The following is a 25692-nucleotide window of genomic DNA, read 5'->3' as shown; positions in this document are numbered from 1 at the left end:
GCTACGGCAAAAATCTGAAGGAAATAAAATATTCTAATCACTCCAACTAATTACAATAGAGCGAATTCACTGAAAAAAAACAAGGATGTGAAGTATAATTAAACAGCAATTAACACTCCAGCAGGAAAGCTCTGATGAAGCAAAGTGGCTTTAAGTGGACTCGTTTTCCTCTCAGAGGGGTTTGAGATTGGAAAATGCAAAGCTCAGGCTGCCTTTGGGGAGCTGAGGCCACTGAAAAATCCAAAGTTCTCCAAATGCCTTTGGGGATCTGGGGCCATTGGAAAATCCAGAGTTCAGGCTCCATTTGGGGGTCTGAGGCCATTGGAAAATCCAAAGTTCTCCAAATGTCTTTGGGGCTTGAGGCCATTGGAAAATCCAAAGTTCGGGCTCCCTTTGGGGATCTGAGGCCATTGGAAAATCCAAAGTTCAGGCTCCCTTTGGGGATCTGAGGCCTGTCCCCCCAAATCCCCTTCCCACATCCCAAGGTCCCCTCCCTGTGCCCCCCTTATCCTCGGGTTTCCAGCACCAGGAATCCTCTTTTCCCGGTGTCTGTGACACTCTCCTGGACATCAGCTCTGTCCCCAGCACAGAGCCCGCTCTGAGCTCAAAGCTAATTAAGATCAGACTAATTCATCACGTAATCATTCCAGCTGACGGTTTTGTGCTCAGCAATTATCACACGGCACGTTTGGCAAACATCACCTAAAATAACCTGATGTTTCCGATTTAATTCCAGTTACACTCGCACACAAATCCCCCCCCCTCTCTCTCTCCAGGATTAAGAAAGGAAAACCCTCAGAAAAAAACCAATCTGTGGAATCCTTTCAGAAGCCTTGAGAGCAGCCCAGCAGGGAGAAGACTTTGCTGGAAATGCTGTCTGAGAACGTGGATATTTTGATGCTTGGGTGGGAGAGGGAGGCAGGAAGAACCTTCAGTTTTCCTCTCCCTCTTAGGATGTGGTGGAAACTTTGAAACTTCCAGAAAAATATCCAGATTATGTTTTTACTCGGGAAAACTCACCCCAGACTTCAGAATAAAGAGTGCCTGTGTCTTGGAGCTCCCCCAAACCCCCTCTATTTTTAAAATGTTACAATAAATATTCTTCTGTTGACATAATTTCTGTAGGAAGCTGCAGAACTCCGCTGGCAAACTCCATCTGCTTCAAGCTCTTTGTGATTCCATCTGGCAACTCCTTAAGGAGGAGAGGGCAGGGGATGGTCACTAAATAATCAGATTTAAATGGCATTAATGGTCTCCCTGTGCTTCAGCCATGCCAGGCAGCTGCTGCTGAGCTGGACAGTTGGAAAATGCTCAGGGTAAAAGCAAAAAAAAGGAAAATAACCTCTTGTCTCCCCATTTTTAAACATCAGCAAATCCAAACAGTGAATTTCCCACATTTCTTAATTTTAAGAGCGAATCTTACATAGGAACACCTGAGAATCCTGTCCTAGAATATCCTTAATCCTTCCAAATATTGACTTATTGCCCCCCGAGTTCCAATCTGCCAGCAAAGTCTTCACCCAGGGCTCGTTTATGGCCCTTCTGCATTTCTGCAGCATAAATAACAAGCTGTATTAATAAAGCAGCTCTGGCGTGGGGATAATTCACTGCTAAGCTGCTGAAGCTCTAATTATCCCCCTTTAAAGCCTGCTGATTACTGGGATAAATTTTACAGGCTTTAGTGCCTGACAACAGCCACCTTGGGCTGTATTTCCTGCAGGAATGACATTCCCTTTATGGGATGCACGTGGCAGTGTGGGGGGGAGGCAGGAAATCTGCACCCACAGCTCGTTTCACACCTCCCTGTCCCCACTGAGCCCAAACCTGGAGCGTTCCCTGCTCATTTCACACCTCCCTGTCCCAAACCCAGAGCGTTCCCTGCTCCTGCAGCTCAGCACAGCTGGAACCATCTCCAGAACGTCCTTTCCCAAGGATCTGGACAAGCATTAATGGTTTTATGCTGCCAGAGGGCAGGGCTGGACGGGATTTTGGGCAGGGATTGCTCCCTGGGAGGGTGGGGATGGAATTCCCAGAGCAGCTGTGGCTGCCCCCGAATCCCTGGCAGTGCCCAAGGCCAGGCTGGACATTGGGGAGAGTGGGAGGTGTCCCTGTCATGGCAGGGGTGGCACTGGGTGGGATTTGAGGTCCCTTCCCTCCCAACCCATTCATGTTCCGTGATTTTGGATGGCCAGTAAGTGGAATTGGCTCCCCAGTGCTGGAAGCCCTGGAGCTGGTGGTGATGGACACTCAGGAGCTCACCAGGACAATCCTGAGGGGTGAGGTGCTGGCCAGGACACGTCCCCTACCCTTTGGGGTTCCTGGGATGGCTGTGCCCACAGCCCCACTGGCCCTGCTGGAAGAGCCTCTGGAGATCCCTGGGTTTGTCTCTGGGAATTTGTCTGGAAAGGGCTCCCAGTTCCCACGGGGGCAGCAGGGAAAGGCCACCACCAGTGTCCCCAACCCCGAGGCTCAGGGACAGACACCCCAGGGCTGATCCCGTGTGAACCCGATATTTTCTGAGCCCGAGAATTGCTGAGCTTTTCCCAAGGGAAACTTTCCAACAGTTTTCCTTTTCCCAAAACAACCCTGTGTGAACAATGTTCCTTTCCCATGACAACAGGTGTTGTTTGCTGTTTCTGTCACCGAGCCAACGGCAGAGGTGTCAGCCCCATGGACCAATGACGTGAATTTTAGTGCCGTGTTATAAAAGGGCTGAATGAATTGTAAATGAACCTTCTGATTCCTCCTGCCTCCTGACTGGAGTCAAGCACCTTTATTTCGTCTCCTGCTGTGACAATCCCGAGGCTGGGAGGCTCCAGGAGCGTGCTGTGCCCCGGAAGGGCCGTCCTTACCCCCCTCTCCAGCAGCATGTCCCTGAAGTGGGTGATCCTCTCCTCCAGGGGCGGTGAGATCCGCCTGGCCGAGCCTTCCTCCCCTCCCTGCTCCTCCTCAGCGCCGCCCACGGCCTGGCACTCCTCTGTCCTGGGCAGGGAAAGGCACACAAGGGGTCAGCAGTGCTGGGGGGGATTCAATCCTTTAAATCCCTTTAATCCTCCCTGGGACGTGCCAGGACAATGTGGCATCCATAGGGACAATTCCATATTCAAAAAGATTCCTTCTGCAGGATGACAGAAGATTTTTAAGGGAGAGAAATAACCATGGAATGGCAGCGTTCACCTTCTCCGCAAGATCCTGCATCTCTCCTGCATTTTGTGGACTCGTCTGCAGGCTTTGGTGAAAATGAAGTCCCAAGTTATCAAGGCAGCAGAACTCCACGTCCCTTTGGAGCTCCCCAGGAAAAGCCAAGCCCTGCAGAGAGCCCCCGGCCAGGCCCCGGGGCTCTGCCCAGTGGGGTCAGCACCAAATCCTGCCAGGCTCCTGGGAAACGTCCCACACAGTGAAATCCAGCAGGGTCTCTCCAACATCACAATAATTCAATTATGAATGAATTGGATTCTACCATAATTGGTAGAATTATGGTGCTCAGAGATGGGAGAACATCCCAGAGCTGCAGCTGGGGCCAAAGCTGGGGCTGTGGCAGCTCCTGCTGGGGCAGGATGGTCACTCAGGGCCAGCAGAGGCACCTGACACCCGAATTCAAGGTGCAGCAAAGTGACAGTGTCATACAGCCCTCGCCAAGGAGGGGGGGACCTTAAAGCGGCCTTTTATTCAGGCCAAAAATTACAATAAAATTAAAAAAATAATAAAAAATATTCAAAAATAAAATAAAATTTCAATAAAGGATTCAATTCAGCACATCTGTGATGAACTCCTGCATGAGGCCAGTGAGTTATCAGCCCCACAAAGGTGCATCAAGCTCTGAGGGATGCCAGCAGCCTCTCAGAAATGGCTTAAGAAAAATGAGTGAGATCGCTGACTGGAGGTGTTTTGAGAAAGCAAAAAGGTTTTAATTAAAGCAAAAGTAACAAACTATACAGAACAAAAGAGTGAAAGCCATGCGGGGAGTCCCTTACACCTGCTAAGACACCCTGAAAATCTCCGTGCTCTCTCTCAAGCATTCAAGGATCTAGGAGGGGTTTTTGGCTTTGCTGCCCAACAGAAAGCAGCCACATTCCTTGAGGAACAGCTAAAAGGTCTGACAGGTGCCTTTGTCCTGGCACTGGGCTAATTGTGATGAGAGAAGCATGGAAGTTTCTGGTCCTTTTTCCTTCTAAGTTCAGGGGTGAAGCTTATACTCTCTCCTAATTTGGGAACGCTGCTAACGTGTCAGGGTGCACCGCAACACACGTGAGATAACCCACCACAAACCCTGTGCCTGCCCACTCAGGGGGACGCCTGGAATGGATCTGGGGAGTGTGCACACCTCAGAGCTGCCTTTTCAGCCCTGCCTTCAGGAGAAGGAGAAGCACACATGGTGATTCACGTCAGTCACAGCAGCACCTGGGGCTGGTCCTGCAAACCAGGGGAAAAAACTGCTGCGCTTCAGTGAGGGGAAACTTTAATCCAGTGCCTTTGGAATAACCCTGGCAGCCTTGTTTGTGACTATCTCATAAAGGAAGAGCTCCCCTGACCAAAATGGGTGGGAAACAGAGAATCCTGGCTCTGGTGAGGACCTGGAGAATGGCTCCCATCCTTTACCCACCCAGAACAAAAACTGCATTTCAATTGCCCTTCTTTGAACCAACCATGAAATTGTCCTTCTTCCCACCACTAAATACAGAGAAGTAAACTTTAGGACTTACTTATTTCTCTTAGTTTTGATGCTCAGATCATCGTTTTCATCCCCTGGACAAGAGCTAACGCACTTGTCTGCTGAAAGGAAAGAAGTCATTATCAGATTTGAACGAGATGAATGGGAGTACAAATTCCTCAGATTGGCTTCTCTTCCCTCGTCTTTGCTGCTCAGGTATCTCCTGGCTTCCACCTCCCACAGAGGGAGTTAAAAATAACAAGTATTTTATAAAACCTTCGCAATTGCCTTCATCCAAATGGAAGCGACAGCAATAAAGTGACCGTTTCCAGTCAGCAAAATTCCCCATTTTTCATTCATGACATGATTGCTTTAAATCTTATTATTGTTCCACCTGATCCTCCCTCCTCCCTTCCCCTCCGAATGCAACTGAAGACATTCCTGCAAAACCATTTCCGTGCTGTCAGCCTGAAGGGTTCACTGGAGGTAATTCCCACCAGAGCTTCCCTCCTTCCCCATCTCTCCTCCTGGGATCAGCCAATCTCAGGGTGCTTTCCCAGGAATTCCAGCAGCACCTGGCAGGGGAAATCCAACCACTCCACCCTCCTGAGGCTGCAGAGCAGCTCCAGGGCCAGGTCACCGCTGCTCTGGGCTGGACACGGCTCCTTCAGGGACTCAGAGCTTGGATTTTCACTCACGGACTGAGACAAGGGGAACAAATCCTGAATTCTGAAGGATTTTCTCCTCCCCTCTGCCAGATGCAGTTCTCACCAAACCCCCAAAGGACACAGCACCAGAAGTCACATCCCTGCAGTGCCTGCACTGCCCCACGGGCTGGGAATACTCTTGTGCTTCTGGGGATGGGCTTTGGACTCTTGTCTGAGACAAAGGCTCCAAAATTCCTGCAGGAATTCAGTAAATTCCATCAGCCCTGCCTTCCAGTAGGAATTCTACCAACTGTGTCCAGGGCCAGGTTGGACACTGGGGCTTGGAGCAGCCCGGGACAGTGGGAGGTGTCCCTGCCATGGCTGGGGTGGCACTGGGTGGGATTTAGGATCCCCTCCCACCCAACCTTCCCATGCCATGATTTGGTGACTCCGTAATGTCCATTTTCCATTAATTAGCTGGAAAAGCTTCCTCAGCCTGAGCACCCAGACAGACCGTGGAGCAACAGAAGAGGAGATCAGAGCAGACAAACGGCTCTGGGCCCCGCGAGGAGCTGCCCCTCCTCTCCAGCCCCACGGGATGGATGACCTGATGGGAACCCATTAGGGAAGAGCCACGGCAATCTCCAGGAACAAACACTCGGTGGAGGAGGAGTAACTGAGAGATGAGCAATTTTTCATTGATGTCCAGATTTAAAAATCACTTGATCCTGCAGCAGAGCCAACCCAGAGCGCCCCGTGGATAACTTTGCTTGACATCTCTTTTTTTTTATTATTACTATTTTTGAGATGTTTGATTTGGAAATCCTAATTAAAACTCAGCAGCAGCAGCCGCCACTCAGCTGAAATAAATGTGGGAAGCATTGCTGGGAACGCTCAGCTCGTTTGTGTTATTTATTTACTGGAGATTACAAACTGAGAGAAGAGGTGACAAATAATCCCCCTCACCTCAGAGCTAATCTACACTAATTATAAGCTGCTCCGACACTGAGCAACCATAAGGCCCAATTATAGCAGGGAAGATTAAGACTGTTTAACAACAATGAAAGTCACGGCCATAAAAAAGAAAAAACAACAAACAGAGGAGCATGAATCAAATCTTTGTGGTAGAGAGAATAAATGGAAAGGATGGAACACGGCAAAAAAAAAAAAAAAAAAGATTTTTTTTCAAGTGGCACTTATCAGCCTTGACTTTGGAGTCTTCTGTTAATTAATTACGGAGCAGGAACAATGATAGGGACCATGAACAATGACCCTCAGCTTTGTCTCTGGCCACCCCTTGGCAGGAAATTCACTGAGCTTTCAATACATCCTGCAATTAAAAGCTCTGCTCTCCTCCTGAAGGATGAATTCCAGCAGACAGGCTTTAGAGGAATTAGATCCACAGCTAAAGTTCTTCAAATTACACACAGAAATATAAATATACAAGCGCCTGCTCTGGAAATTCATAGAGAAAAAAAATGTAATTACAGGCTGTGGTGATAAGGGAGACATGGACAGAGAACCCTCCCTGGAGCTGCCTTTTGCTGGCAGGAGAACTGATAATGGCTCACTTTTATCTCCCTGCAGGCGTGAGGGGGGTGTTGGTTATTTGGGGTTTGCAGCGGCTATTTGGGGTTTGCACTGGTTAATTAGGAGTTTGCAGGAGTTCATTGGGGTTTTGCAGTGATTATCTGGGGGTTTGCAGGGGTTATTTTCTATTAATTAGCTGGAAAAGCTAATTTGGGTTTTGCAGTGGTTTTTTGGGGGTTTGCGGTGGTTAATTGGGGGTTTCCAGGGGTGATTTGGGGTTTGCAGTGGTTTTTTGGGGGTTTGCAAGGGTTAATTAGGGGTTTGCAGGGGTGATTTGGGGTTTGCAGGGGTGATTTGGGGGTTTACAGGGGTTAATTAGGGGTTTGCAGGGGTTCACTGGCAGCTGTCCCAGTGGGTCAAAGGCAGTGCCCATCCCTGCTGGCCTGGGGGGACAGGGCAGGTCCTGCAGCACCTGGCAGTGCCACCACCCCGAGCCAGTTGTAAAACACAGCACTGGCAACAATCACACAATCTCTCTTCTTTCCCCCTCGCCTTTCCCCTCTCCCCACTAAGGAACGAGCTGAAGGATGGTGGCTCTTCTTTCACCACCAAACACAGGATATCAAGAATTCCCGGCAGCCAGCCAAGGCCAGGAGCAGCTCCCGTGGCTGACGTCCCCAGTAAGGGACACCACTCCCAGGAAAGGCAGTGTGAAGCCTCAGCAGCACTGGCAGTGGACACAGCAGCTCCCAGGAGCAGGGGAGCCTTTTCCCCAAAGCTCTCAGTGCCCACTGGAGGTTCCCTGCTGGGATCTCCCCTCCTGCACAGCTCAGCCGGCTGATCCTCAGCCGTGGCTCCGTGCTTTGGCAGCAGCTGAGCGATGCAGCAATGCGCTCCTAACGTACACCCCAACCTCGGGCAATAAACCACGCTGACAGGGGGTTATCCACCACAGAGCCATCTCCCGTGGGAAGCCACCCGCTCCTTCGCCGCCAGGAAGGAGGAGGCTCCATCCCCCAGCTCAGCATTCCGGTGAGAACAAGGATTTTGCAACCAACACTGATTTTCCTTTGGCCAGGAATCTCCCCAGGACACCCACTGTGATTGGGGGCCTCAAAGCTGCCCCGAGCACACCCAGCTCCGGGTTCCAGGGGCTGCAGGAGTTCAGGGGGAGGGGGACAAGGCCAGGCTTTAGTTACTTGCTGCAGCCTCCAGCTTGCGCTTGTGCGGGGGGTCCTCGAGCAGCCGCTTGATGTCCCCGCGGTGCCTCAGGTCCAGCGGCCGCTCCCACACTGACAGCTGCATGGTGGGGTTGAAGAAGAACACCCGGTCATCTCCAGTCCAGACTACACACCTGCTCCAAGCGACAAAGCAGCCTCAGAGCCTGGCCAGCCACCAGGCACCGCAGCCCTGAGGGACACCCCGGCGACACCACGGGGACCCCGACCTGGCCAGCCCTCCCCGGCACCCCGGGCAGGGAGCTCTGTCCTCATCCCACACACGGGCACAGGAAGGGCTGGAACCACCCCAGAGAGCAGCAGGTGAAATGTTCCGTCAGGGAAGGGCGAAAGGAGCAGGTGAGCTCATGGTGCAGGTGAGCTCATGGTGCAGGGGAGCTCATGGTGCTCCCAGCAGGAGCAGCCTCAGGAAAAGCCATTGCAGGTTCCGTGGCTGGGAGCAGCCCGGGGCAGGGGCTGTGGGGCTGTGGGAGCCTTGCTGTGATGGCACGGGCTGGCACGTGGCCATGGAGCCTCACCTGCTGTGCTGGGGGGGAGAGGTGCAACCACAGCTTCCCTGTGCCAACCCATGGCATCCCCACAGCTTCCCTGTGCCACCCCCGTGGCATCCCTGTGCCAATCCCATGGGATCCCAAATGCCATCCCAAAGACATTCCTGTGCCATCCCCATGGCATTCCAACAGTATCATCATGACATCACTGTGGCATCCCCACAGCATCCCTGTGCCAATCCCACAGGATCCCCAATGCTATCCCAAAGACATCCCTGTGCCATCTCCATGGCATCCCAATGACATCCCTTTGCCATTCCCATGGCATTCCAAATGCCATCCAAAGACATCCCTGAGGCATCCCCGTCTCATCCTCATGACATTCCAACAGTATCATCATGACATCACTGTGGCATCCCCACGGCATCCTAGTGGCATTCCCAATGACATCCCTGTGCCATCCAATGCCATCCCCACAGCATCCCTGTGCCATCCTCATGGCATCCCCAGTGCCATCCCAATGACATCCCTTTGCCACCTCCATGGCATCCCAATGACATCCCTTTGCCATGCCCATGACATCCAAATGCCATCCCCACGGCATCCTAGTGACATTCCCAATGACATCCCTGTGCCATCCTCATGGCATCCCCAATACCATCCCAATGACATCCCCATGACATCCCCGTGCCACCTCCATGGCATCCCAATGACATCCCTTTGCCATGCCCGTGTCATTCTCACGGCATTCCAAATGCCATCCATGTGTCATCCCCCACCTCCTTCCAGGTCTCCCCCAGCCCAGCAGCCCGCCTCTCATCTTTAGGGTGGAATTAGGGCTCTGTTTGGGATTTGCCAGACGTGACCCAGCCCTGCAGCAGCACCAGGCACAGCCCCTGCGCTCGGCCAGGGAAAATATGCAGGGCAGCAGCTCAGCTCCTTGTCCTGACGTTCATTAGGAATCAGCCAAAATAACACGAAAATAACTATTGCACCACCCTTAACAGGCATTCAAAAACCTGGAGGTGCACGTCCCTAAATTTATATGTAAATAAAAAACCCAGAATTTCCATCTCAGGCCGGCGCCTCCTGAATCCCAATGAGAGCTGAACCCACTCTGACTGAGACACACACACGCTGCTGGGAGGGAAATGTTGCTCTCTGAAGCAAAAACACCTGGAAGGAGCAAATCTTGTAATTACAAGCTCTGGTGCTTAATTGTTATTAAAAGCAGGGAGCAAAGCTGGGTTTAAAGGGGTCTGGTCCAAGTAAAGGACTGGAAATAGGAAAAGTGCTCCCTCCCTGCAGGGTGTTGCCGTAAAATAACCCCCACACACCCCGTGTAGGACAGGTAAGATCCCATAAAATTGGCTGTACAGACCCATGGAAGTTTGGGCATCCTGGATTCAGCGACATGCCCATGGTAAACATCTTTAATAACCTCCCTAACTCGTTACCTGTGTAACTCTACATAATACATAGCACACGTACTATAAATACTTCATGTTTCTTTCCATGAGAGGTTCTCTCTCTGACCTGGAATGATTTGGAAGGGTTATGGGACTGTGGGAAGCTCTGTTCTCCCAGAAACCCTGACCCCTCCTGGAGAACACCACAGGCTGGGCAGGAACAGTCCCAAACCAAGGCTCCAGAAACACCACAGCTCTTCCAGAAGGAAGGGAAGTCCAGGCACTTAGGGAAAGACACAGACATGGCTGGCAGGGTCAGATGGGATCCCTGGAAGTGTCCAAGGCTGGGCTGGATGGGGCTGGGAGCAAAGATCCCATGGGGGTCAGCCCCTAGGTACAAACTAATTTTTAAAGGGGGAAAGGAGATAAAATTCCTTCTGGCAGCCACTCAGGCCAGAAAGTGCAGAAAAGTTTCTCTTTTTAAAAATGCCACAAGAGCTTGACCCAGCTCCTGTCATCACCTGCCTGGGAATGTGCTCAGGGCACGAGGATCACGAGCCACCAGCTGTGCCAGACACACCAGGAACAGCTCTGCAAGGCAGGCAGGGCCACTGGGAGAGTCAGGATCTGGCTCTGGAAAGCAGCACCATTCCTTAGGAATGCTGCTTCTCCTCTCTGCTCAAGGCAGGCACCACAGGAGCTGAGCCCCAGCCAGGCAGAGCCCACCCTGCACACCCCAGGGCTCTGCTGCTGCTCTCCCACATCTCCCCCAGGCCACGACTAATGAGGAGAAGCTCTGCCAGAAGCTGCAGCAGGGACCCAGCCACGCTGCTGAGCCGCCTGGCAGTGCTTTCCCCACGCCCCAGCCCAGGAAGGCACTCTGGGAGGGAAGGGCTCCTCAGCTCCTCACCATGGGGATCCCGGCACTGGGGTGGATGCCACAGGCTTGTTCCCGCTGGAAGCGCTGTCAGCCTCACTCACGAGCTTGAAGGAGTGACCCTGGAGACACACAGAGGGACGAGTTAGCAGATAAAGCAGGTGCACAGAGCTGTTCGTGGTGCACAGATCCACCCTCAGCCTGGAGGGGGTCACCCCATGGCCAGAATTCCAGGAGAGGCTTCATGGACAGCTGGCTGCCTCTGGAACAGCCCCCAGAAATGGGAATTATAGAAATGCCTCCCCAGGCAGAGCAGCATAAAGGGAAAAGCAGCCAGCACCTTCTGTCCACGCCAAGGGCTACGATGGGACAGTGGCATGAGGGATAAATCCACGAGTGGCCCCAGCCAGGGGAGGGATGAGCCTGGGAGCAGAGGGTGCTCCCCGAGCCCAGGGAGGCCTGTGCCAGCCCTGCTCCTTCAGCAGCTCCTCTGGGACTGCTCAGGGACATCCCCACTGCAACACCGACTGATTGTCCCCAGCTGCTCCTCTGTCCCCAGCACACAGACAGCAAAAAAATGTTTGGAGCTGCTGGAGAGAGTCCGGGGGAGGCACCAAATGATCCCAGGGCTGGAGCCCCTCTGGAGCCAGGCTGGGACACCTGGGGGTGCTCACCTGGAGAGGAGAAGCTCCAGGGAGAGCTCCGAGCCCCTGGCAGGGCCTGAAGGGGCTCCAGGAGAGCTGGAGAGGGACTGGGGACAAGGGATGGAGGGACAGGACACAGGGAATGGCTTCCCACTGCCACAGGGCAGGGCTGGATGGGATCTTGGGCAGGAATTGTTCCCCGGGAGGGTGGGGATGGAATTCCCAGATTTGCTGTGGCTGCCCCTGGATCCCTGGCAGTGCCCAAGGCCAGGTTGGACATTGGGGCTGGAGCAGCCTGGGGCAGTGGGAGGTGTCCCTGCCAGGGCAGGGGTGGCACTGGGGGGGCGTTGAGCTCCCTTCCAACCCAAAGTGCTCTGGGATTCCATGGGGGACAAACCAGCCCTGAGTGTCCCCCGCGATCCTCTGACAGTGCCACAGCTCCTGCACAACTCCAAGATAAATTAAATCCATGGCTCTTTAAAATCCACAGCAGGGAAGAATCCTGAGTGTCCGGCACAGCTCCGGCCAGTCCTGACCCTGCCCCGGATTTGTGCAGCCCAGAGGTTCCAAGAGGCTCTGGAAGAGGCTCCAGGACAGACCTTGTCACTGTCACTGCCTGTGGGGACACTCTTCCTCTCCGTGTGCAGAATCAGCGTCGGGGGGCAGGAGGCTCTGCTCGACTCCTTGCCACGATCTGTGAGGGGAAAGAAGCTCTTTTAACGTGGAACAAACTCACAACAAGCCAAAACTGCTGAAGAAACGCCAAACAGCTGCCTGTGGCTCTGAGCCTCCTCCTGCTACCTCCTCCTCCTTTATTCACTCATTCGCCTTGTGCCCAGGATGCATCTCCAGGATGCAAACACCACATTTGAGTGGAAAACATTCCCAGAGCTCTTCATTTCACTGAGTGTGGTGCAGCAGCCCTTGTATTAGAGGGTAGAAATGAGCTGAGACACAGACTCCTGGTTAAACACAGCATGAAAAAGGGGTCCTGGTTTATTCCTCTTCATGGCTTGGTCATCTTAACTCCAGCTGTTCACTGGCTCTGGCTGCAGCAGCTCCTGCTGGAGATTTCCCTTACAGCCTCTGACTGCAGGGATTGGTGTGAGACTGTGACTGCAGGGATTGGTGTGTGACTGTGACTGCAGGGATTGGTGTGACTGTGACTGCAGGGATTGGTGTGACTGTGACTGCAGGGATTGGTGTGACTGTGACTGCAGGGATTGGTGTGCACACACTGTGACTGCAGGGATTGGTGTGACTGTGACTGCAGGGATTGGTGTGACTGTGACTGCAGGGATTGGTGTGAGACTGTGACTGCAGGGATTGGTGTGAGACTGTGACTGCAGGGATTGGTGTGAGAGTGACTGCAGGGATTGGTGTGACTGTGACTGCAGGGATTGGTGTGACTGTGACTGCGACTGCAGGGATTGGTGTGACTGTGACTGCAGGGATTGGTGTGACTGTGACTGCAGGGATTGGTGTGAGACTGTGACTGCAGGGATTGGTGTGACTGTGACTGCAGGGATTGGTGTGACTGTGACTGCAGGGATTGGTGTGACTGTGACTGCAGGGATTGGTGTGACTGTGACTGCAGGGATTGGTGAGACTGTGACTGCAGGGATTGGTGTGCACACACTGTGACTGCAGGGATGGGTGTGCACACACTGTGACTGCAGGGATTGGTGTGTGACTGTGACTGCAGGGATTGGTGTGACACTGTGACTGCAGGGATTGGTGTGACTGTGACTGCAGGGATTGGTGTGACTGTGACTGCAGGGATTGGTGTGATTGTGACTGCAGGGATTGGTGTGTGACTGTGACTGCAGGGATTGGTGTGACTGTGACTGCAGGATTGGTGTGACTGTGACTGCAGGGATTGGTGTGAGAGTGTCTGCAGGGATTGGTGTGTGACTGTGACTGCAGGGATTGGTGTGACTGTGACTGCAGGGATTGGTGTGAGAGTGTCTGCAGGGATTGGTGTGATTGTGACTGCAGGGATTGGTGTGCAGAGACTGTGACTGCAGGGATTGGTGTGCACTCTGACTGAAGGCCTTTACCCAGCTAAACTGTGACTGCAGGGATTGGTTCAGACTGTGACTGCAGGCTTTTACCCAGCCAGACTGTGTCTGCAGGTCCCAACAACAGCTCCAACTGCAGCCCCAGACTGAGCTCACAGCAGGGATTCTCTCTCCCCAGGACCCTTCTTCTTCATGATTCCTCTCACCAGCTCACCCCCCATTTATCTGACTCATCCTTACTGTACATAACTGTTACCCATCAGGGGCCAGGCTGTATTGGGTAATTCACAGAGCTGTCACTGAGCAGGGTGAGGTCACCTGTATTCCCTCCTCCTAGCCAGTGTGGTGTCCTGCCTTCCCTGAGCCCCTATGGAACATCCCTAAGGACACATCCCTAGGGACACGGGCAGGGGTGGCAGGGCAGGGCTGGGTCCATGGCTGGTCTCCAGGATCTCAGAGGGTTTTCCCAACCCAAAGCATTCCCAGATTCTCTGATTCCCCCTGGGCACTCCCAGCCACGACGTTGTTCCCAGCCTGCAATCCTGCAGTGCCTGGGTAACCTCTGTGGGAACCCCCAGGGAATGCTGCATTGATTTCCACTGGAAGCAGGGAAATAACATTTCCCTCCCCTTCACAGACAGCTGTCTCCATCCCGAAATCCTAAACCCTGAAATGCCGGCTGCCTACAAAAAGCCTGTGTGGATGGCAGAGAGGCCTCAAGGGACAGCAGGGAAAGGCAAAAAGGAACAGGAGTGAGGCAGAGACCCAAGCACCCCAACAAAGGAGTGTGCACAGGAAGATATTTAGAAATATGAAAATGTCTTAATTTGGGTTTTTTGGGGGTTTTTTTTTGGTGTTTTGTTTTTTTTTTTTTTTCTTTTTTGTTTTTGGGGTTTTTTTTTGTCTGCTTGTCCTCTTCAAACACATATTTGGGGTCGGAGACTGGGTGAGCAGGGAGGACAAGGTGTGAGTGACTCCTCTGTACAATCCCCAGTCCCTGCCACGTGTCCCTGGCTGCCCCTGGACCCCTGGCAGTGCCCCAGGACAGGGCTTGGAGCAGCCTGGGACAGTGGAAGTTGTCCCTGCCCACGGCAGGGGGGAATGGGATGAACTTCCAGCCCAAACCCCTCTGGATTCCGTGGTTCTGTGTGGCAGGTTCCCCTCTAAGTTCTACTCCAATTATTTAAAATTTACTCTGGGTACAGAGCAGGCCCCCATTTGCCTATGCTTCCCTCGGGATATCTCAGAATGATAAAACATTAAATCCATGGCATTTTGCTCAGAAGATGGCTTTATGGGGAGAAAAAAAAAAAAAAAAAAAAAAAAAAAAAAAAAAAAAAAAGAAGATTTACAAACCAGAGCCATTAATTTCCACATTAAAGGAGCCAGGAGCAGGGAGCTGCTGATACACATCAAAAGGGGTTCGAAATTCATCTTCCCTCCCTGGATATCTGGTAATTTGGGAATCAAAGCTCTCCCAGGCACTTTGGTCCTCTGGACACAGGGAGGTGACAGTGGGAAGTGCCCACCTCGGCCTCCTCCTGCCTGGCCGAAGGGAAGGGAAGGGCAAGCCCGGCACAGAGGGGCGGCACAGGGCACCAGCAGTGCCCCAGGGAGACCCTGAGAGGCCACAGGCAATGGCCAGAGGTGATGTTGGTGCTTCTATAGTCACCACTGGCTGCTGATTTGGGATGTATTTATCCATGTACGGGCACAGGCACATGGGGCTGAGAGACAGGAAAACATTCCCTGGCTTTGGAAGCTTTAACACAAATCCTGGATTGGGCTGGGTTGGAAGGGACACTAAAGCTCATCCCATCCCACCCCTGCCCTGGCAGGGACACCTCCCACTGTCCCAGGCTGCTCCAGCCCCAATGTCCAACCTGGCCTTGGGCACTGCCAGGGATTCACAGCTGCTCTGGGCACCCTGTGCCAGGGCCTGCCCACCCTCCCAGCCAGGAATACACAGATGTCAGCTGGAAACTGAAACAGGAGACCCCAAACCACACTCTGGGAGCTCTGGTTTGTGCAAAGGAAAGTCCAACCCAGAGTAATTGCCTTGGTCATTAATTGATGAGGATGAGGCTCAGAGCAGGGAGAGGCTGGTGTGGGCACAGAGCCACTGCTCCTGAGCCTCCCCCAGCTCCTGAGGGAAACACTCTGGGCAGGCAGGCTCTGTTTCCCTCCTGGGAAAGCTCCCTCTCCTTTTCCCTTCTGTGAAATCTCCCTCTCCTTTTCCCTTCTGTGAAATCTCCCTCTCCTTTTCCCTTCTGTGAAATCTCCCTCTCCTTTTCCTGCCTGGGAAATCTCCTTCTCCTTCTCCCTCCTGGGAAAGCTCCCTCTCCTTTTCCCTTCTGTGAAATCTCCCTCTCCTTCTCCCTCCTGTGAAATCTCCCTCTCCTTCTCCCTCCTGGGAAATCTCCCTCTCCTTCTCCCTCCTGGGAAATCTCCCTCTCCTTTCCCCCCCTGGGAAATCTCCCTCTCCCAGCACAGCCAAGGCTCCAAGGAGACCCTTGGGTGCTGCACCCATGGGTGAGCTCCTGCAGCAGGCAGCTCCTCAGGCATTCTCACGTGGAACACGCTGCCGCAGCATCCTGGGCAGTCAGCATGTGGAAAAGGAATGGGAATTTAAAAAAAAAAAAACCAAACCCAAACAATAAAATAAAACAACAAAGGGAAGCCCTGAAAGCCCCTGAGCACCACAGGAGCCATTCAGTTTTACACCTGCAGTTGAGCACTGAGTGTCTGCCCTAAGTGCAATGTGAAGAGGAAAATAACCCGAGGTTGTTTCTCCCTCCCAGGCTCAGGAATCCCCAGTGAGGTCGGGCAGGAGCAGCCTGGGCACCCTGGAGTGGGGCTGGCCAAGGAGCCCCAGGAACCCCTGTGCTTCCCAAGGGACCCCTGGCAGCTCCTCTGCCATCCCTGGATGATGCCTTCAGTTTTATCTTTCCTGTATTTCAGGTTCTGCGGTGCCCAGGGGTGCAGCTCTGAGCTCACAGTCAGTGTCACTCAGCTCTGCAGGGACACAAAACAAATCCTTCTCCTGCTGCACACCAAGGACAACTCTCAGCCCCAACAGCACAAACAAGGGTGGGCTGGAGGGAGGGACAAGAAGGATGGGACCTCCCAGCCTGGAGCTGGAATTGGACAATTAAACCCCAATGTGCAAATGGACCAAAACTTATAAAAATGTAAGATCTCTTGACCACTCAGCCATTTTTGTGACCATTTTGGGTCCACCCTGGGTGTAGCCCTGGCCAGGCTCTTGTCCTGTCCAAGGTGTACCCTAAAGGCCTTTCAATAAATCTCTACTTTATTCTCCAGCTCTGCCCAGTCTCTGTTCCAGCCCAGCCTTCCCAAGGGATCATGCAGACCTCCCCTCCTGTGCCCACGCTGGGAGGGACCATCCCCGGTGTTCACCTTCACTCAGAGTTACTCTTGGCTCACTAATGAACCTTTCCCCACCCGAAGGGCACAAACTGAGCTGCAGCCTCACAGTGAAGCCACCACGACACTTTGCCAACTCCTTTTTCAGCCCCAAACTCAGCAGCACGACCAGCACTGGTGAGTTCCTGCCGGGCTGCTGGAGCGTGAGCAGGAGATGGAGATAAATGCTGCTGATTAAAGAGGTTTCTCCCGGGCTCCACGGCAGGTACAGGGACATGAATAATTCACAGCATGGCAAGGAAAGGTGAGGCAGCAAAGCTGCCTTGGGTATAGCACAGGGGATGTTGGGTGTGATCACAAACTGCTCGTTAAAAGCTGAATTAGAGAGGGAGGGGAAGAGGGAAGGTGGATCCATGCCATAGGAGCTGTGGGCAAGGCATAATAAAAGTTTGTTTTGTAAAAATGTGCAGAGGCCAAACCTCCATTCACCTCAAAGAAGTTTAACAGTTTGACTCTTAAATGCTCCATGAACTGGATTTATTAAATACACACATCCCACATGGAGGAGTTTGTCCTCCCCCAGAATCTCCACAGGTCAGTTCTGTCTGTTTGAGATTAGCTCTGGTGTTTGAGGTCAGCCTAAACCCTTCCCTGACTGATCCTCAGCTCCTCCTCTGCTGGTTCTTAGTCCAAGTGTGGGATCTCAGTTCTGGTCCCATCAGCCACATCCCTGCTCCAGTTCTGGTCCCATCAGCCAGATTCCTGCCCTGCTCCAGGCCCTGGGATCAGTTCTGCTCCCCACTCCAGGCCCTGGGATCAGTTCTGGTCCCCACTCCAGGCCCTGGGATCCCACCTTCCCCCTCAGCACTGCTCCAGGGACACAGCTCCCACTCCAGCTCCTGCCTTCCCTCACTGCTTTCCCCTTTACCTGCTTTGTTTGCTGCTCTGACCGCACCTGCACTGTCTCACCCTTCTCACGAGATTGAAAATGGAATAAAAGTCTTTAAAACACCTCTCAGGAGCCCCGTCTGCGGGTCAGAAAGAAGGTTTGTCCAGCAAAGCCCCACCCTCCCACTGTCCCAGGCTGCTCCAAGTCCCAGTGTCCAACCTCGCCTTGGGCACTGCCAGGGCTGGGGCAGCCACAGCTCCTCTGGGTAACAAAGAGCAATCCCTGGGGTGGAGGATCAGGCAGGTTATTCCTGCTCCCCAGCAATTCCTGATGAACCTCTTTTCCCCACAGCAGTGTGGGAAGGTGCCCTGGGGCGCCCCAAGGGTGTTGAGAGTGGCCCCAGGTCAGGTAAGGAAGCCCCAGCACAGCAAACCCAGCAAATCTGGGATCCCTCAGGGTCGCAGGACAGGGAGCACAGCCTGGCTGGAGGGACAGACAGAGCCCAGCCCAGAATCAGCACCCACACAGCACCCACCTGCTCGAGCCTGATCCATCAGGTTGGTGGCCATGAGGGTGACGGCGGGCGCGGCCACGGCGGTGACACGGGTCACCTGTGCTGGCACCAAGGGGCCCACGGCAGGGTCCAGCCTGGAGGCAGAACCTGAGGGCAAACCACAAGGGAAGAGTGGAACGTTTCCTCTGGATGAGCTGACAGACAGGCCAGAGGAAGAGATTTTTCAAGTGGGAAAGTCAGTCACGTAACTTTCCCCCACTGGCCCGTGGTTGTGAGAAGGAATTAAAATTGTGAGAAGGAATTGAAACAATCTTTGCAGCTGGTGTTTTGAACCAGCTGTTTGCTTGCAAGGTGTTTACGAAGGGCGTTGCTCCTGAGTAGCCTAGAAGGAAAGGTGTTGGTGAGAGGACCAATCGTAATTTGGGACTGTCTATAAAAGCGTGTGATGTTAATAAAACATTTACATTTTGCCATGAAGATTCTGGAGTCTTGTATCGTTATCCCAGCCATCCCGACTATAATAAGCATGTTTTCCGTGGGAAATCCAATTTCCCCTAAAACCCCTCAGCTTTTTTTCCCCAACTCGTGGCACTCGAGGGCGTGCTCAGCACTCGGCACAGCGCCGCACTGCCAGCTGCACTTGGGGATGTCAGGGAGCTCTTCCAGCCTCAGTGATTCAGTGAATTCAGCTGCTGAGCACATCCCCTGCCCCCACTGCAGGGTCAAAACAAGGTTTGTGCTCAGCTCAGTTCCTGGCCCACGATGCCCACGGATCCTCAGCCAACAAACGGCGCCAGAAATTTCAAATTAGTGAAAACGTGGCCCTCAAAGTAAGGGTTTGCCAGGATTAGATCAGTGCCCTCCCGGCAGGTCACAGCAAGATCAGTGTTCTCATTTTAAATAGCACTCCTCTGGTCTCCAATGTTGCTCATCACAACTTGTCTGTGCCTCACTCTATCCATGGGAAATTATTTTGCCGATGCTTTAAAAGTGCAGCTTTATCCAGGGATCCACAGTCTGCTGGGACAGGGCCCAAACCACATTATTCACGAGCAATCAGTAGCCCAGGGCTGCTGCCAGAACCAGCCCAGGCTCCCCAGTCCTGCAGAATCCCTGAGGCTGAACCTGGAGCATTCATTTCCAATTAACCGGGCACAAGTTTTTCGGAAGCCACACGAGAGCCGCCCAACCCCACGTCCTGCCAGGGTCAATCCAGGTGTCCCAGCAGCTGTCCCCATGTCCCATTTGCAGGCCACCACTGCCAACCTGTACAGACACATCCCGGCTTTAAGGCACACTGGGAAAAACACAATTCCCAGCACAGTCCGAGCTGCAGGATTTCCTGCCCTTTCCTTTCACCAGCCACTCCTGGGCTGTCCAACAGTTCCCATCCCAACTTCTCACATTCTGGAGGAACAGGGATCATTTCGGAAACCTTCCGGCTGTGATAAGAGGCACACCTAGTGAAGCAAATGCTTGCAGAAAATGCTGCTATGCGTGTTCTGCTGTTTGCCCTGTATGCAAGGAGGCAAAAGTTGCGCCTGAGAAGATGTCTGCTGATCCATGGACGTTTTTGAGTCTCCCAAAAGATGGGTATTTTGTGGTGTCTGCTCACCATAACTGCAGGCTCTGCAATCCTCTTGGACTCACACACTCCGAAAACTCTCATGGATCTGTGTCCCTACAATTCCACCACAGAACATGGACTCCCAGCCTGGCCTGGGCTGGAAGGGACCTCAAATCCCACCCAGTGCCACCCCTGCCATGGCAGGGACACCTCCCACTGTCCCAGGCTGCTCCAAGCCCTGTCCTCGGATTCTGTGAATCCTCTACAGCCAAAACTGGAATGATTTCCATAACTTGCATAATTATCCCCTGCAATTTCAGCCAGCGCTGGAGACGAGCTCTGCTCATTCCCCACCTCGGCTGCTGCCGCCTGCTCAAACGTGACTTGCCATTATATAATTTCAGCTGCTTCTTTATGTTGATTTATTATCCAATCCAGGAACAATATCAGTGCATCTTTTGATGTGATGGAAGCAATTATCCCACGGCTTCCATCCGCACCGGAGTCAAGTAGATATAAATATATATTTATATACACATCTATATGCATTTCATACATGCAGATGGGGTTCAACTGCTTATTTTAATTATAACTGCTGCTCACCAAATAAGCTGGAATGATTTAAGGCAATCTTAACCTTTAAGGAATAAATATTTATGCTTTGGAGCTCTTTGTGCTTATGAAGAGCAGTCTTTGCAATGGATGGCTTTGGAATACAAATAAAGCCCGGATGGAGTTGAATGTCACGATGCAATATCAGCCTCTGCTCTGAACTGAGCATAACCTGGGCTGGAATTACACCTGAATGTGAACCCACACTACCAGGGCTTCGTGATTGAATTTAGGCCAATTTTACTCTAAAACAATCCTGAGGAGGGGGAGGGAGGAGGAGAGAGTGGATGTTGGGCCTGGAGTGCAGCACAGCTGCTTCCAGCCACTGAGCTCCTGCTCCTGCAGTGAAATTGCAGTCTGTGCCTTTCCCAGTTAAACCAAGGCACTTCCACCCTCATACTAAAGCTCAGCTCAGCAAGAGTTTAATCCCAGCTTTTCCCGGTGTGATTCAAGGAGGGACAGGCTTTAAGGTCTCACCCAGCCCAACCCATTCCGGTATTCTGTGTCTCCATGTGAACACAAAATTACACAACTGGGGTATAGAAAAGCATTTCCCTGCAGAGGAATCTGCCCCAAAGGCCTGGGCAGCGCTGGGAGGAGCAGAGGATTGCAGGAGGAGGGGAGGCAGGCACTGACCCCTGCCCCAGCAGTGGGCACAGACTGCCTCAGCCCGCAGGGCAGGACTGCCCTGCCCTGGGGACGGCCCTGGGGACAGTCCTGGGGACAGCCCCGGAGACAGCCCTGGGGACGGCCCCGGGGACAGCCCCCGGGACAGGGATCCAGAGGGAAAGGGACAGCAGTAACAGGGACTGGGAAAAGTGAGAGGGGTTAGCAGGGACTGGAGAGGTGAAAGAGACAGGGAAAGGTGAGCAGGGATAGAGTGAGCAGAGGCAGGAGAAGGTGACAGGGAAAGGTGAGAGGGACAAGGGTGAGCAGGGACAGGGACAGGGGTGAGCAGGGACAGGGAAAGGTGAGAGGGACAGGAGAAGGTGACAGGGAAAGGTGAGAGGGACAAGGGTGAGCAGGGACTGGAGGAGGTGACAGGACAGGAGAAGGTGACAGGGACAGGAGGAGGCAGGGAGGAAGGGAGGGCGCTCCGTGCCCAACACCCCATCACTCCAGTGTCTGCCCTGTTTTCCAGCCCCTCCCTGGCCATGCCTGGCACTGAATTCAGGGAATGCCTGGAACCCCCAGCCCTGTGCGGGGAGCTCCAGCAGCCAGTGCAAACCCCCGCCTGGCGCTGCAGGGAAACCGCAGCTCCTGCTAAAACCCAGCATTTCCCACCCAACTCATTCCTGCAGCCTCCCCACGGCCCCCGCGGGATCTGGGCTTGAACTTAGAGAAAAGAACCGGGGCCGGAGTTCAGAGCTGTTGCCAGAGAAGATAATAACCCTAAGCACAGTGCGATGAGGGTGAGGCAGGTCGGGCAGAAGCATCAGCTCGAAGCTGCTGCCCGAGGTGAGCCCAGCCCGGCAGAGAAGCCCAGCCTGGGGCCGGAGAGGGGCGCGGCAGGCGCAGCAGAGCGGGATGCAGGGTGGTGTGGGGAGAAGGGACCGCAACAAACCCACATCTCATCCAGCTCTGGCACTGTGGGAACATCACCCTGGAGGAATTTGCCCACTCCCAGCCCCAGGGTGGGTGACACCAGCAGCAGCTGGGATCAGGAAATCGCAGAGTCACTCTGAGATCAGCACCATGGTCAGCACCAAACCGTGTCCCCAAGTGCCACATCCACAGCACTCTGAAATCCCTCCAGAGACGGTGGTCCCGCCACTCCCTGCTCCAAAACGTGAACAAAGCTTCCCTAATCAGCTAAACCTCCCGTGCTGTCCTGCCCCTTGAGAGGAGCTCCCAGTGCTCCTCCTGCTGCACCCAAAGTGTCCCCAGGCACGGGGAGGAGGAGTTTGTGACAGCCTGGGACACGAACAGGCACTCGAACTGGGGAGGGCACTGAAATCAGTAACTGCAGCCACTGTGTCCAACAGGCAGGCCCAGAAACGCCCCCAGTCATTTCATTATCGCTGCTGTCACCTCCTGACCCCACAAGGCTCTGGAGATCAGGGCCCAGGGACTTGCTTCATTGAGAAGCACAGTCCGTCCTGATGAGATAATCTGGGGCACTCCTGCCTATCTGCAAAGGATGAGAGAAGTCTCTTCACTTGGAAGAAAAAAAAAAAAAAAAAAAAAAAAAAAAAAAAGGGGAAGAATTGAGTAGCAATTTAAAAAAAAAGATCGACTTTTTTACCAAGTAGACCGCCCCTCATCTCTGCTCCCCCTTCCCCTCAAGGACACACCCCGCTCCTCCTCAAGGCAATTCCTGCCGGGTAAACACGAGGAGCCACCTCGGAGGAATCTTCCTGCCTTCCTCTGCTCCTCTGTAAGGCCCAGACACGTTCATTAGAAACATTCAGCACTTTCTGAATCCGATTATGCCCTTTCCCCGTGCCTCAGAGCTGGGGACGTGTGGTGTTTCCTGAGCAGAGGCTGCCCTTGGCTGCCGGCACAGCTGGCACAGCTGGCACAGCTGCTGCAGGGCTCGGCACAGCTGCCCTGCCCTCACTGCCACCCCAAAGTCAGCCCCAGGGGGCTCGAGGTCATCACAGGGACTGGGAGGAGAAGGGGCTGCTTCTGGATTTTGGCACGGAAATATTGGTTTTTTAGGGTTTTTTTTTTCTCTTTTTCCTTAAAATTGATGGTGTAGGAGCCAAGTCGCCCCACTGGATTCCATCAGAGGAATAAATGGCCCTGGGAGGAGGGTCAGAAAACCAGTGAAGGGCCTTGTGTCTTTGGTGAGACGGAAAGGAAAAGCACGAGGCACAGAACCACAGCTGGAGAGAGACTCATGCACAGATAAATCGGCCTCCAGCAGAACAGAAATACGGACAGACATCACCACAGGACACTTCCATAGGTGTTCCACAGGACACTTCCCACCCTGGCAGTGTCCACAGGCAGGCCTGGAGCAGCCCGGGACAGTGGCAGTGTCCCTGCCCATGGCACTGGATGGGATCTGAGGTCATCCCAAGCCATTCCATGACTCTGGATCTCCAGCAGATCCCAAGCCCTGCTGGCTCCCGGCCCCCCCAGCAGGAGCAGGAGCTGCACTTTTGCTCCTGCAGGATCATCTGGAGCTTTCATTTCAATATGCATTGCCACAACCACGTCGGGAGCTGGTGAATGCCGGAGTAAATTGCTCATTGGAGCGGGGAGGGAAGACGGGAGATGGGAAGTCAGCAAGAATTCCTGAAAATCTGCAGAGTCAGGGCTAAGTGGCAATGAGCACCTTCTGCAATGAGCTGTGCTGGGGGAAAATCTCCCTCCCTGCTTTCTCTGCTTTCAACAACCTGGTTCTCTGCAGTTCCCACCAAATGAGCAGCGAAACGAGGGAAGGCACAGCGGCTTCAAAAGCAAAGGGAAATCAAAACAAACCAACTCCCCCTAAAAAAACCCCCCAAAACTAAAAGCTGGAGAGGCCCATCCAGCTGTGATTGACAGTTCTGTCCTTCACTATGGATGTTGGAGATATCCCTGTTAAAAGCAGCCGGGGAAATGCTCCCTGACCTTTGGAGGTCCCCTCAAAAACAAACTTCTCAGTGATTCCATGACAGTGACAGCACCAGCAGAGCCCCACACCCAAACCTGCTGGGCTCGGGGGAATGAAATGTGCCCCAAAAGCCTGTGAAGAGTCCTGCTCCTCTCTGCCACCCGACAGGGATAATCCTGGGAAGCCACAGTTCTGACTGCCCTTCAAAACCCTGCTGCCACATCTGGGAATCCTGCAAAGTCCCAGTTTAAAAATTCCTCAGAGGAATTATTTTAGACAGGGTTTAGCATCCCCATTTCTCCCCTTTCGGGGGGAATGATTGTTCGAGGCCCCCTGCCCACCCCAACAAACCCCTTGCCCAGCCCTGAGTTGCTCTGGTGCTGCCCTTGTGATCCCAGGCAGGAATTCCCCCCTTTGTGCCAAATCCCAACATCTTCAATGGGGGAGGAAAAAAAAAAAGTTCAAGCTGAAAGAAGATCTCTGTGAGCAGCAGAAGGCACCAGAAAGCATTTCCCAACTTCTAATGAGATTTCTCAGCACGAGAGCTGTGAGGGCAGGACTCGCCGTGACGGGATTGAACCCGACACGTTTAATAACAGAAATAGCAGGATTATTAAACCCCATTCAAGCCTTGCTTGGAAAAGCAAATGATGCAAATCCCGGCTCAGCTCGTGTCCCTGGGTGACTGCTGAGCCCTGCTCCAGACTCTGCTGGGCTCACATCCCACAGCTCTCCACAGGCTGGAGATACAACCCCTGCTGGATGCTTTCCCTCCCTGCTTTTATTCTGTTGTGAAGCTGAACTGTGAGAGCTTTCCTGCCCAGGGAAAAGCAGAGAGCCCCAGGGACGGCTTCCCCTTGAGCTTGGTTTGTGCAAAGAGGGGCTGGAGAGCAAAAGGCAGCAGGATTTGCACGGGGAAGCACAAACCGTTCCTTTGGGGACACTTCTGGGGTTGTTTGGGATTGTGACAAGTAGTTCTGGCAGGGTGGGAATGGCACTCCTTCAGTGGGATCCATCACTTCCCAGCACAAACCAGTTATCAGCATTTATCACCAGCACAGCCCTGCCTGGGATCTGCTGCTCCTCCTGCATCAACACCTCTCCACTGAACATTCCCCTGGTGCTCGAAATTCTGCATGACAATGAGGTATCAAGCTGGCTTTACTCATTAAAAAGATATCTTGGCAGAACTGTGCCCAGAACTGAGACAAATCTCTGCACCTGAGAGATCCCATTGCCAAATGACAGCGACAACGACATTTTACACATTACAACAGTCCTGAAACAAAAAATACCAAAAGCTTTCCTGACTGAACCAGGCTGGAGGGCAAAGGCACGAGAGAAGGCAGAAAGGAAGAGGGGAAGTGATGAAAAGTCTCCAGCAGGGAGAAATGCTCCTGGGCAGGACAGGGCCCATCGTGTCCCCGGGGTGCCAGCAGGAGTGGAAGAGCCTGGATATCTCCTGGACATCTCCTGGATCTGCAGGACCACACAGGCTCAAAGCAAGGTCCCTGCCTCCCTCCTCAGTTATCTCCACAATCAGGGTGAGATCATTGCCAGGTAATAATTAATTAAGCAATTCATTAGTTCCCCTGCAGAGGAAAGGTTCACCATGCCCCCAAGGCAAAGGTCAGGGAGCTCCGTTCTTCCCAAAAGCTCTGGAGCCTCCCA

At 53.2% G+C, this 25692-nt stretch overlaps 1 protein-coding gene across 1 annotated transcript in view; it reads right to left on the bottom strand.

Moving 5' to 3' along the window:
• The window catches only part of TCERG1L (transcription elongation regulator 1 like), a 53665-nt gene that overhangs the window by 5403 nt on the left and 22570 nt on the right, over positions 1-25692 (bottom strand). The window contains exons 5-10 of the mRNA XM_066191573.1: positions 18320-18445; positions 12087-12181; positions 10877-10965; positions 8028-8182; positions 4704-4773; positions 2853-2982 (exon numbers count right to left, since the gene is read on the bottom strand). Of these exons, the coding sequence (XP_066047670.1) occupies positions 2853-2982; positions 4704-4773; positions 8028-8182; positions 10877-10965; positions 12087-12181; positions 18320-18445 (665 nt within the window). The remainder of the gene's footprint in view (positions 1-2852; positions 2983-4703; positions 4774-8027; positions 8183-10876; positions 10966-12086; positions 12182-18319; positions 18446-25692) is intronic.

Source organism: Chamaea fasciata, unplaced genomic scaffold, assembly GCF_029207755.1.
Source record: "Chamaea fasciata isolate MVZ Bird 193981 ecotype frontalis unplaced genomic scaffold, bChaFas1.0.hap1 SCAF_9, whole genome shotgun sequence".
In the NCBI taxonomy this organism is placed as follows: Eukaryota; Metazoa; Chordata; class Aves; order Passeriformes; family Sylviidae; genus Chamaea; species Chamaea fasciata.
The sequence above is the reverse complement of the archived record's forward strand: the minus strand, read 5'-3'. Positions and strand labels throughout refer to the sequence as shown.